Below are 14,169 nucleotides of genomic sequence, written 5' to 3' on the forward strand. Positions count from 1 at the left end.
TTCACCAAAAAGTATTTCAAAATTTCATCTTTCTCTGCCTGTGCTCTTCATCCCAGGTTATTTACAACGAAAGGGACACAGCACATCTTCCTGGAATGACAATTTAGCTCAATAGTATTATTAATTTTTTATCTTTTATTTAAACTTATATGGGCTAATTATGGAGTATATTATCACTATTAAAAACCACAGTGAATTCTTACAGTGTAGATGTCTAGCCTTTCCAAGAAGCTTCTAAAAACAAACACATACACACTTTTGAGAGTGTGCCTGAGTTGAAACCATGGTTCCTCAGCATCATGACACACCTGGGCAGGGAAAGAGAATTAAAGACCTCAACTCTTTCAGTACATTGAAAAGGGCTTTTAGGTGTTAGGTGTTCAATTGATTGATTTATATCATTATATGCTACAAATGGTCTTTATTCTGCCACACAAATTTTCTCAAAATTCTCCCACAGTTATAAACTGTATTATTAATGTCCACAGGATAATTGATATCATGGTCAATGGCTGAGTTCCCTCCCATGTGCTGCTAATATTCAGAAGAAAAACACATGTTCTTGGAGCAAAGAAAGAAAATGAAAATGGGAAAACTGCCTACACAGGAATATTTCAATATGGTTTTAAATAGAATAAATAGCTGGGAGAATAGAGATATTAAATACCTCCCTCCAAAAGAGTAAATTCTATTATGTAAAATCCAAATTTCTTCTAAGATAAAGAGAGTCCAGGACATGAAATAAGAAAATGAGAAACCCTCATAATATCAACTACTGTTTAAGAGGTTACTACAGGTAGAGAATCCCTAATCTGAAAATGGAAATCTGAAATGCTTCAAAATCTGAAACTTTTTTTTTTTTTTTTTTTTTGTTGTTGAGACAGAGTCTCACTTTGTTGCCCAGGCTAGAGTGAGTGCCGTGGCGTCAGCTTAGCTCACAGCAACCTCAGACTCCTCGGCTTAAGCGATCCTACTGCCTCAGCCTCCCGAGTAGCTGGGACTACAGGCATGTGCCACCATGCCCGGCTAATTTTTTTTCTATATAGATTTTTAGTTGTCCATATAATGTCTTTCTATTTTTAGTAGAGACGGGGTCTCGCTCAGGCTGGTCTCGAACTCCTGACCTTGAGCAATCCACCCGCCTCGGCCTCCCAGAGTGCTAGGATTACAGGCGTGAGCCACCGCGCCCGGCCAAAATCTGAAACTTTTTGAATGCCAATGTGCTGCTCAAAGTCACTGGAGCATTTCAGTTGTCAAATTTTCAGATTAGGGATGCTCAACTGGAAATATTCCCCCAAAATCCAAAATCCAAAACACTTCTGGTCCCAAGCATTTCATATAGGGGATATTTACCTTGTACCTGCCAGGAAGTACTTAACCACATTATTTCATGGAATCATCTTAAAACAACCCTAGACTTTATTATACTTTTGAGGACTTGGAGAAGAGAGGATTCAATTGTATATAATCACACAGATAGCAAATGTGTGACTCCCAGATATCTGACTCCCAAGCTCAAACTTTTAACCACTAGGTTATAACAGTGCATTTGCTGAGAGCTTTGCATAGGCCAAACACTGTCCTAAGCACTTTATATCACCGCACTTAACCTGCACAAATAGGTATTATTGCTTTGATTTTATAATGAGGAAACTGATACTTAGAGCAATTAAGTAACATGCTCAAGGTAATTAGGTTTGTTTGATTTGAAGATTTTAATGTTTTTTTAGAGCAGTTTTAGGTTCACAGCAAAATTGAGAGGAGGGTACAAGAGATTTCCCACACACCCCTGGCCCCCACACATGCACGGCCTCCCCGATTACCAACGCCCGACACCGAGTGGTCCATTTGCTGTAACTGATGAACCTACACTGACACATCATCATCATCACCTGAAGCCCACAGTTTATAACAGGGTTCACTCCTGCTATTGTACATTGTATGAGTTGGGACAAATGTATAATGACATGCATCCCAGACCAAATAAACCAGAGTCTCTGGAGCTGGGAACCAGGCATCAGGGTTTGGTGATGCTCCCAGGTGATCTCAGTTTGTAACCAAAGTGAGGCCCATTGTGCTAGAACTCTCCTTCAGCTGTGCACAATTGTATTACTTTTCTCACATATATTTAGAAATGAGACAGTAATGCTATCTCCACTGGCTTGAAAATAGTAGAATAATCTTAGAATTTTTTTTTTAAAGCTTCTCTCCCTCAGATTCATTGAAAGAGCAGAAAGTTCTGGAGCTTATGAGAATCAAGCTATTTACTAAGACCAATTGGTTACAGGGGTCCTAAAAAATGATCAAAGGATAACTGTTGACTGAATTAGGTTTAGAGAAGACATAATAATACACAATTCTAAAGTCCCAATGTGTTTGACAACTAAATAGGATGATACTCCATGCAGAATCATTGGTTCTCCTTGTACTTCTCCAGGTCGGAAGCATAGGAGTAGGAAGAGCTTTAGAACTTCTTGGAAATGATAGGCATGACCACCCTTTTGGTTAGTGCCTTGCCTCTTGCAATCTTTAATTTATGAACCCCACTATGCTCTTCCCACGTTTCTTCCTCTCCTGAGAGATTTCCAGTCAACTACCAATGCATGGTCCACCTGGGCCTAATGAGTCGAAGAATTAACTTTTTTATAATGATTCTATTTTTTAAAGCACTTTTAGATTCACAGAAAAATTGAGCAAAAAATACAGAGAGTTCCCATATTATATGCCTTCTTGACTCCCTTCCCTGTTTCTCCTATTATCATCTTGCATTATTGTGGCACACAAGTCTACAGTTTTAGTCTATCTGTGTTGTACAGAAAACATTAATTTTTAACTCTACTACAGTAATCACGTAGTCTGCAATACTGCATCGTATCATTTACACAAAAAATTACAAACTGCCCAAATAGCAGTTAACAAGGATTTCCCTGCAATTTCTGTGTCCCCATGTTATCTTTTCCCTAGACAGGTAGAGGGAGCTAGAAAGCAAGATTTAAAAAGGGGAAACTGTTTCCTTACTACTTCTCATCAAGATTGTTAATTTACTGTAATGTACACCCTAAGAGAGGTTTTAACAAAGTAGTATATATAGTATGCAGTGGTGCATATGCATATGCTCAGTGAAGAAGTCTGAACAAGTAAAAAAAAAGAAAGCAAGAGAATAAACAAGAGGAACTTTCAACCTGGCTAGCCCAGGACAAAGGAAGGAGTGCTCTAAGCCAGGAGAGAATAGACTTCCTAATTTAGTGGACCCCATTAGGATTTCTCTACTCATTGAGAAAATGCAGTTCCTAAAGCTGCCTACAGGGATGAATTTTATAACCTTTTGTTTTAAATAAGAGATGGAGTTGCTATATTGCCCAGGTTGGACTCAAACTCTGGGCCAAAGGGATCCTCCTGCCCAGCCTCCAGAGTGGCTGGGACTACACTCATATGCCACTAAGCCTGGCTACCATTCTTTATTTCTTTTCAGGGGCAGGGGGAGGAAATATAGGACGACTGGTCAAAGCCAGCTGTCACTGTCTCTTTACTATCCCGGGAGCAGGTCCTTCGATCCCCCCCAATTCTTGAATCTACATGTCACACCAGGGCCCACAACATTGTCACTGAGCCACTGCCCAGAACCGCGGCTGCCCTGGGTATGCGATGCACAGCACCACTTGATACAAACAAAGGAAGAACCCATGCTGCTTAATCCAGTCATTCTTGTTCACCCATAGGGGCATTCCCAATTCATGGCCAAGTCCACCCTTGAAATTGTCCAACACTTTTCAAATGCTCTTTTATTTCCTGCCAGCTACATATGGCCTATGAGACCAGCCTGACAGAGCCAAAGCAGGGCTGTCCCTCGGCCAGCTGGCAGCAGGTGTGGCTACAATCTGTGGCAATGAAGACAGCACTTCAATGAAGCGGGCACCTTCCCCAGACAGGACTCTCTGGAGCCAACCGAGAGCCTGGGTCCCAGGACCAGATGCTCTTTAATGCCAACCACCAGCCAATGTCCAGAGGACCAGTGGCTGGGGACAGTTCATTTAAAGGCACTGATTTGATTCCTATTTTAGTTGCTTACTTTAGTTCTTGACTATATGTCATATCTAATATTTCTCCCTTATGAAGGACCACAGGCTATATCCTTTAAACAATGAACACATTTAAAAGTGACAACTAGGCCGGGCACAGTAGCTCACGCCTGTAATCCTAGCACTCTGGGAGGCCAAGGTGGGAGGATCGCTGGAGGTCAGGAGTTCGAGACCAGCCTGAGCAAGAGCGAGACCCCCGTCTCTACTAAAAAATAGAAAGAAATGTTTTGGACAGCTAAAAATATATATAGAAAAAATTAGCCGGCCATGATGGCACATGCCTGTAGTCCCAGCTACTAGGGAGGCTGAGGCAGAAGGATCGCTTGAGCCCAGGAGTTTGAGGTTGCTGTGAGTTAGGCTGACGCCACGGCATTCTACCCCAGGCTCTGTCTCCAAAAAAAAAAAAGAAAAAAAAAAGTGACAACTAAACATGAAACAAAATGAGCATTAGAGTGTGAATATTATTTATTTGCATTGAAGTGAAATGGCAGTAACAAAATGGTCATGAAGGGCTCTTTCCTTTAGACAGAGATACAGATTTACTTACCCTCCCATCTTGCAGTCTCCAGTTCCACCTTCCCAGGCTCTCACATACTTTGGGTTGGCCCACAGGGACACTGGATTAAAGGTTCCACTTGAAAAATAAGGTCCCACTGGGCTCAGGATTACAAAGAGCAGGGCCTTGCTAGGCTTCTTGACTCCAAGAGAAGGCTGCAATCAAGTAGAAGCACACGACTGTAACTTCAAATGTAGGCACCAACCCCAAAGTCCAGAATAGATCTGACTAATGACAGGAGCTGTTACTTTTAAAGTTGAGTTACACAAAGCCTGATGTGTTCTAAGAAGAAAATACCAAGACTGGCATCCTTAATTTTCATTTTGCTTTGCTTTCTATGATTCTAGATGAAAAACAAATTTGTCAATTTTTTTGTGTTAATACGATCTTGGAGGAGACACATATTTTTAACAACTAGCTATGTGACACCTTTCAAGGTTGCATGGATTGGGAATTTAAAACCCGGACGTGGTTTTAGCCTTGGGGGTAAAATATCTTTGTTTCAGTAATGTGCCCTTCTTTTTCACAGCCCAGTGACTGCTTCAGGACATGGCAGGGCCTCCAGCAGGTGGGGACTGTAGGGGAGTGTGCTGTTACCACACCTGCCCACAGCAGGTAGCAAGAGTGTGGCTCCACTAGAGGGAAAGAAACCAGACAGGATAAATGCCATCAACAGGGCATGGGACGAATGACTCAGAAACAGCAAAGACAGAAGGCAGGCTTTCCCACAAACACTGGAAAGTAAGAAGCCAATAATGCAAAACCAAACAAATTCCTCCAGCACAAAAGCAAGTTATAAGGAATTAGGGGCCACTGTTTATCAAGGAAGAAAATTGAGAGACTCAAAGTTTTGCGGGTATTACAAAGGCAGAAAGGGTCACTAGGTTATCCTCTGCAATTCAAGACCTCAGGAAGTAAGAAAACAAGGCAGGACTATTAGGTTAAGAGTCTTGGGGTATAAAGCACTTGTGTCCAATCTTCACTGCAGCCTGGTCTGCCTGGATGGGGGTGGGGGTCTGTCGTGCAAAGAATGAGAGTAAAAGGAGACTCAATTCTAGCTGATTTTATGGCTTTGTAATGTTTGTTGAGACGGCCTGAAAGTGCACTTTGGGATATTTTTATCTGAACTTCAATCATACCTCCCTCCACCAAGGTCCCTCACCCACTGCTCAACACTCAAGATAATCAAAAATCAGGTAGTAAGTAAAATATTCATGAGCATTAAAAAAAAGTGTTTGCACATGTGCACACTGGTGCCATCTGAAATGCACGCTGCCCGTAGGAAATTCTGTTAGCATTCCACCGACCATGAGGACCCAAGGGCTTGGCTGGCCACAGAGTAACCGACCACGGACAGCCACGTTAGAGAAATTCACTGGCAAGCCACAACAGGTTTTGGTTCCTTGCTTGCTTGTGTCTGTTCTTAATGGGGGCTGAAGATTAAAGGGAGGACTCCCCTACCAGTAAAGGATCAAGAGCCTGAAAGCTTCCTTTGCCTTTTCTGGTGTCATTGTTTAGGAGGGGAAACCTCAGCATAATGTACTTATCTGCCATTCTTTCCAGCTTTGATAAAACTTGACTAGTTTATGTCTGCATTTTTACTTACCTATCCATTAAGAAAGTACAATGATGCCTTTATTTCATGGGTGCTTTGAAGCGTAACATTTTAGATTTTTTTACAAACCTTAGTAATGAGGAATTAAAAGAAGCCTCTCTCAACATAACTTAGAGCTATAATATGCCAGCATACTCTCAATAATTGACCTAGCTTCTAAGTTTCTAAATAGAACAGTTTATTTGTGGACAAGCTAATAGCATTTATCAGCTATCACAGGAATGCCTGGGACTTTTTCCACTCAGAACTCACGTATTTTATGCAACTTCCATTTTACTAAAAGGAATAACAAAAATTCATCATGGAAATTTTTTCCCCAGTTAAATTTCACCTTGTTCATTTCCTTTTCCTGATTTTAACTGACAGGTAAACTTGCATTTATTCCACTAGGTGGTAGTATACAGAGCACAGACGGAAAACAGGGAGTAACTGCATGCATTAAATCGATTTCTAGAAAAAACTCAATAAACCTCTAAGCAATATTCTTATTCTTAGCAAGCAGGTAAATTATAGACTAGAATTTTCAATTTTTTCAATGCTGAGAGAAAATGTATCTACGTGTACTAACATTTTCTGACATTTAATCAAAGTCAACTCATGTTTTACAGGTACTCCAAATACTGGTGTTGATCACAGCCTAGTCATCTTCATCCTTAAACGATTGTTTATACCAACTGTCCTTTCATGAAAAAATACTCTGTGGCTTGAAAAAATTAGCCGGGCATGGTGGTGCATGCCTGTAGTCCCAGCTACTCGGGAGGCTGAGGCAAGAGGATCCCTTGAGCCCAGGAGTTTGAGGTTGCTGTGAGCTAGGCTGGCGCCACGGCACTCTAGCCCGGACAACAGAGTGAGACTCTGTCTCAAAAAAAAATAAATAAATAAATAAATAAATACTCTGTGGCTTTATTGAAAATGATCACACACGGCTTCCACACTGAGAATAAAATGTAACTGTAGATGCGAGGAAGGGAGCTTGAGGAAGGGGTCTGTTTCTATTTTCAGGAACGATTATTTGTTCCTTTCATTCTCCCTTCTATCCTGCAAAGCAGTGTAAATTCTGTGCTGCTGTTAAGCGTACTTTATTACATAATATTAATCAAATGACTGAACAAAATTCTATGATGACAAGGTCAGGCTTCTGATTAAACAAAAGCCACATAAACAAAGAGAAAATATGGGCCGGGCTCGGTGGCTCATGCTTGTAATCCTAGCGTTAGACTGAGGCAGGAGGCTCTCTTGAGGCCAGGAGATCGAGACCAGCCTGAGCAACACAGCAACCCCATCCCTACAAAAAAACCAGAAAAATTAGCCTGGTGTGGTGGCACACGCCTATAGTCCCAGCTACTCAGGAGGCTGAAGCAGGAGGATCGCGTGAGCCCAGGAGTTCCAGGTTGCAGTGAGCTTGATGACACCACTGCACTCCAGAGCTTGACCATGTCTCAAAAAAAAAAAAAAAGACTTCTTACTTCATAGTCTATTGCTCACAAATAAATGCCTAATACATATATAAGGGTATTAAACATGTATAGTGCACAGAAGGACCAGACACTTGGGTGTGATGGAAAATAAAGAGACATTCACAGTAAAAATCACCACTTTTCTGGGTCAGCTGGAGATTACTTTATCTAAAGGCAGGATTTCAAAGGTTCTTTGAGCGATGGCAGGAAAGAGCTCAGTGAGCTGAGAAAAGAACTATTCGTCTATGTTTTGGCCTGGAAGGCAGAGAAGCACAGTGGCATGTGCGGGTTTGAGCATAATTCTGCCTAGGCAAGGCGAGTGAGAGACAGAAGAAATAAGATAATTGAGAATGACAGAAGAACATTTTTTCAAAAATCAGCATAATTTTTTTTTTAATCCAAAGAGGAGCCTGATTTTTTTTTTTTTTTTTTTTTTTAAATCCTGCTGGTTCTTGAAAAAGAAGATTAAATTGTTAAAGGGGAAACAGTGAAGAATACTGGAACGAGGAGTGCTGGAGGGGAGAGAGCCAGTGGTCCATCCAGGGCCTTGAATGTTGTGAGGGTCCCACAGGGAGGAGCACCAAATTTATACAGCATCTGTACAGGGAAAACTATGGCAGTTGGTTTGGTAAAAGATTAAAAAAATAACCTTCAATATCATACACTGCTTTTTTGGCTTCCAAGATATTTCATAATCATTATCTCATAGAACAATCCAGGAAGAGTTATAATTCCTATTTTTAGGTTGGAGAAACTGAGGCTCAAAACAAATGATTTGCACAAAGTTTCACAGTTATTAAGCTCTAGATAGTCTTCTCTTAATCCAGAGTTATTTTATACTATACGAAACCTTTAAAGAAGATTAATGAAGTACCCAAGATCTCCTAACCTGAAGAGAGTTCCAAGTGGTGCCAGCCTTCATTCCCCTCAACTTTCACCTGCACCCCTCACCACCCCCAAAACCACACTGAGCCCTTCCAATTCCTCCCACCTCCATGTGCTTTCCTGTACTACCTCCTCTCCCTGGAACACTCTCCTTTTGATCGCCCCCCGCTACTGTTATGGACTGAACTGCATCCCCTAAAATTCATATGTTGAAGCCCTAACCCCCAATATGACTACATTTGGAGGCAGGCACTTTAAGGAGGTAATTAAGGTTAAATGAGGTCATGAGGGTGGGGCCGTAATCCAGTAGGACTTCTGTCCTTGTAGAAGGAAAAGACACCAGAGATCTTTCCCTTTACCCAGAGGAAAGGCCCAGTGAAGACACAGCAAGCAAGGTGGCTATGTATAAGCCAGGAAGAGTAGCCTTACCAGAAACCAGCCCAGCTGGCACCTTGATCTTGGACTTCTGGCCACCAGAACAGTGAGAACATAAACATCTGTTGTTCAAGTACCCAGTCTGCAGTGTTCTATTATGGAAGCCCCTGAACCCACTAAGACACCCCCACCCCCGCCCTTTTTCCTAAGTAATGCAAACCCTTCAATCTCAATTTAAATGTCATTTAAATGTCACTTCAGGAAATGAGCTCCTTAGGCCAGGCTGGGTGCTTGTGTTATATGCTATCATAGCATCCTGCATGCACTTCAAGTTTAAACCTATGACTTTTTTTTTTTACATCTACTTATTTAATTCTCTGTCTCTTGCTACACTGAAAACTCCATGAAGTGCAAGGCCATCTCTGTCCTCCACAAACAGCATCCTATGTAGTTTATACCAAGCGTTTACTAAATCTGTGGATCAACTGTCCATCTTAAAACATACTGTTTATAGAAAAGGGCTGTGAAAACAACCCAGATGACTCTCCACTGTACTTGAATTATTTTGATTAAAAAAATCTGATGGTAATCCTAATGTGTGGCATTGACAACCTAGAGAAAAATGTCCATCTCTTGCCTGATTTCTTTTAGTGCTGGCCTCTAGACTAACAGGTAATTAACATGTAGGCATTGAAAATGTACCATGGGGGAAGCTGAAGTCCAGAATCTTCTGAAACTTGCTATAAAATACATAAGGGATAAATCTGGGCTTGTTTCTCAGCCCTGTTCAAAGAGAAAGATAATATAAATTCAACACTTGACAAAAAGATTGCTGAGCAACTTTTTAGTTTTTAAATAAAAATGATCTTAAAATTTAAAAGAAAAGTTAAGAGAAAACAAAAGACAAGGTGGAAAAGACTAAAAGAACACTTATTTAACTTCTTCACTGTAAAAGAAGGGATAATGACTACCCACAGGGTTAATGTAAGGATTAAATTAGATAATACGTGGAGAGCACTGAGCCTGATCTTTTTTAAGCACTTAACAAAAAGCAATTGTTACTGTTACCATAGTAATAATCGCTAATAGTAATAGTGGTAAATAAATTCCATATGTACCAATACATGGAACATTAAGATGATTGTAAACATGACCATTGAACTACTACACATAACACTCATTATTGGGATTGGGGAGAATAAGAATTTGAGGAAAGAAACAAGGACTATTATACTGGTGATCTGAGACATACAGGTAAATTTGGTAAATTTGAAATCAATCCTAAACAGAAATTTTAGCATAGGTTATTAAAGTGGTCGAGCATACTTGATAGGGAAGTACTTAGGAGGGGCTAGCATGAGTCACCCTTAGAATATAGCCCTGCTTCATTTCTTTTCTGAGATGACTCCAGATCAGGAGTGAGTGAACTTCAGCCTGCTGTTTTTTCAGTTTTATCGGAACATGCTAGTTCATCTATGAGTTGTCTATGGCTGAGTTTGCACTACAAAGACAGAGTGGAGTAGCTATATGACCTGCAAAGCCAAAAATATTTACTATAGGACCATTACAGAAAAAGTTTGCCGGTGCCTTCTCTAGGTGACAGAAAAATGCCACAGGATGGTTTTCAATGCATCAGGAATGATCTCAAAACCTCTTCACTGGTTCCTGACTTTGACCTTCTGATTCCATCTGGTTTGGTTCAACTGACTGGGCCAAGCATCGTGCTGGGCCTGGAACAGAAAGACAAATAAGACCACGCAGGGTACCAACACCTGCAGTGAAGATGTGCCCAACAGGGGCAAGTCCAGCCCCAGCTGAGAAGGTGAAGAGGAGGATACCAAGTCAGGTGATGAGGAGTGCACACAAAGACACTGTGGTGTCAATGAAAGTGTGTGTGTGAAACCACAAGCTAGACAGGGCAAGGGCAGTGTCAGATGTCCCTCTACACAGTCACCCTCAGAAGTTTGAGAAATCTTTGGAATATTTTAACAATCAGTCTTCCCTTTCTTCTGGGAAATTTCCATCAGCTTAGAAACAAGCCATAATATCTCCCATGCAAAGCACACATTCCCTTACCCTGTGTCCTACGCCGGGTAGGCAGTTCTGCTCCACTGTGCAACAGAATTCCTCACAAGAGGAGTACAAATGCACCAAAACTTCCTCTCCTCTCATTCTCTCTTGAATCCCAAACATGTCAACCCCACCATCATCACCCTAACAAAATATGCTTATCAAGATCACCGAGGACCTCTGCGTTGCCAAATGCAATAGTCAATTCTCAGGCCTAATCTCTGGTCCTAGGAGCAGGATTTGCCATAGTTGCTCACTGCCCCCATGTTCGTTTGGCTGCCAGCATACCAAGCTTCTCTTGCTTTTCTTTCTACCTTGCAGGCTGCTACTTCTCAGACTCCTTCACTAATTTCTCTTCTCCCTTTTGTCTGAAAGCTGGCCTGGCTCGGGGCTTAGTCCTTGCCTTCTTCCATCTCTGTCTACAGTTCCTTCCCTTAAAGACCTCATCCAAGGCTGGGCACAGTGGCTCATGCCTGTAATCCTAGCACTTTGGGAAGCATTAGCCAGTACACATGTGAAACAATGTAAGTTGTCCTCGGGGAAATTAAATTAAAACCACAAATAAGGCAAGACATATATCAGAATGGGTAAAATTAGTAAGATAATACCAGTAGTGGCAAGGTATGAAGCAAATGGGACTTCCATATATTGCTGTTGGTAGAGTAAATTGCTAAAGCACCTTGGGAAACAGTTTGGTAGTACCTGCTAAAGCAAAACATACATATACCCTGCAACTCAGCAGTTCAACTCCTAGGTAAATACCAAAGAGAAGCAAGCACATTTGTCCACCCAAATGTTCATCTGTTGTAGAAGAGAGTGGCACGCCAGGTGCAGGAGTGAGGGGACAAAAAATGAACTGCTGTAGAGCATAAATTACTCTAATGGGAGGGAAAGGAGAAAGGTGCACAAGGGGTTTCCATTGCACCTGCCACGTTCGCATTCTAACTGGGTGTTGGGACCACAGATTTTCGTTTTAATTCTTTTAACTGTATGTGTACAGGTGTGTAGTTGTTTTAAATATCCTGAGTGCTGGCAAAACTTTGGCAATGATTTACTGCTATTTTTATAAAAGAAATAATACTTAATGTACAAAGACACTTATCTGTGTGTGTGTACTCGAGTGTGCATGTGTTTATCAATATGTATTCCCAGAAGGTTATCAGAAAAACTGGCAATAGGAATTGCTTGGAAGAAGGGAAACTGTGGAACCCTGGATTGGAATGAGAGTGAGAAGGAATCTTTCTTTCTATTATATACCTTTGGTACTATTAGAATTTTTTAACCAAATATTTTCCCCTCCAAAAATCCCTCTTAAAATCCCAGAAATATATTCACAAGTGTGCATGTGAAAATAGATAGTCATAAACTTAGAAGCATTGTAATTGAACGTGAGACTTAATTGATTGTGCGTATGTATGCGTGTATGTTATATGATACATATACATATATTACAAAATATATAATGCAATGTATAAAATCTGGAGTAAATATGTCAAACATAATTGAGAGCAGGAAAGCCGGTAGCTCAGAGAAGGAAAAAAATAGAGATGAAAGTAACCCTATTAGAACAAGATGGGAAAAAACTTAGTCATCCCCTCAAAATTATTTCCATACTAACCACTCTTCTTGAGCCATGGCCCATTTCTACACAGCAGCGACGTCCATCACTATACCCTCACTTCGTGGATTTACATTATGAAAGTCTGACTCTCCTGCCAGACACAGAGCTCCGTGAAAGCCAATAGATGGTTTTTGCTCAGCACAGTATCCCTGGACCCAGAGCAGGGGCTAACACACACAGACATGCTGCAGGAAGAGGTTAAGAGCACACGTGCTCTTATTTTACCTCTTTGGACCTCAGTTTCCTTGTGCCTAAAATAATGTAGCAGCACCTACTTGTGGGGTTGTTATCAGAGTTAGTGCATGGAAAGCACCAAGCACGGTGCCTGACACTCAGGGTAGCTTCATAATGCCAGGTGATGAGAACAGACCGAATGATCGTCACCAAGGAGAGCCAGGACACCCCTGAAAAGCAGCAGTACTCTCTTGAGTTGGAAATATAAGACGGGCCTTGGCCTCTTGCTGGGGAATAACAAGGTTTCAATAATTCCCTGGGTTGAATAATTTCAAGCTGTTCACTAGAGCGTTACAGGAGGCAGCAGGGAATTGGAACCCAGCAAGGGAACTGGGACACCATAAGGCAGATGTCCAGCATGGAGAACTGCACAGCAGTTCAAAGTGATGGATTTGATACACACAGGGTAACCGGACAGACATGAAAAACACAATGCGGAGAGAAAAGTGGAGAAACACAGATCTGTAGAACGAAGTTCTTTCTATCAATTAAAATTACAGGCATGCAAACTGATGAGATTCTTAAAAACACATACAAACCAAAAGACTATTCACTCAATACATGAGAGTGATTTACAATGGAGGGAGAGGAAAGGAGAGTGATGAATAGAGATAGGAGGGAATTGAAAAGAGAGAGAGATCTTATGTGCCCCATGATGGTAAGTGTGATGAACTGACAAGAATAATTGATAACCTGATGTACCAAAATTCTAGAGTAAAAGAAAGTCTTCTGTGACAAGATGAAATGAACAAGAGTAGCCTCAAGAGGGTGCCACTGGTAAGAGTGGTGAGATACTAGCAAGCTGCTTACACCAGGCTGAAGTCGATGCAAACAAGCTGTATTTCTATAAACAAACTTGAGGTTTGAAGACACTAAAAAGGGGCTGTTAATATGAAATATGTTAATAGTTATACAAATAAAATTGAACATTGCTTTATAAACAATGGAATATGTGTATCTCAAACAGGACCGCAAAAGTATGCACTGAAAAAATATGGACAGTACTCGTTAATGATTATAAATTGCTACTATGCTAGCTAGTCTTCAGTTCTTTCCGATCTTTTGTTTACAGAAACTGATTATAAGGGGAAAAGATAATGTCAGCTGGGCGTAGTGGCTCAAGCCTGCAATCCTAGCACTCTGGGAGGCCCAGGTAGGAGGATTGCTTGAGGCCAGGAGTTCAAGATCAGCCTGAGCAAGAGCGAGACCCCATCTCTACTAAAAACAGAAAAATTAGCCAGGCGTGGTGGAGCGGACCTGTAGTCCCAGCTATTCAG

General features: G+C 41.2%; 1 protein-coding gene across 7 annotated transcripts in view; it reads right to left on the reverse strand.

Moving 5' to 3' along the window:
- The window catches only part of BCAT1 (branched chain amino acid transaminase 1), a 59,879-nt gene that overhangs the window by 18,247 nt on the left and 27,463 nt on the right, over window positions 1-14,169 (reverse strand). For all 7 annotated transcript variants that reach the window (XM_069490290.1, XM_069490288.1, XM_069490287.1 and 4 more), the window contains one exon: window positions 4,627-4,790. In XM_069490290.1, the coding sequence (XP_069346391.1) occupies window positions 4,627-4,790 (164 nt within the window). The remainder of the gene's footprint in view (window positions 1-4,626; window positions 4,791-14,169) is intronic.

The sequence above is a fragment of the Eulemur rufifrons genome, chromosome 16, assembly GCF_041146395.1.
Source record: "Eulemur rufifrons isolate Redbay chromosome 16, OSU_ERuf_1, whole genome shotgun sequence".
In the NCBI taxonomy this organism is placed as follows: Eukaryota; Metazoa; Chordata; class Mammalia; order Primates; family Lemuridae; genus Eulemur; species Eulemur rufifrons.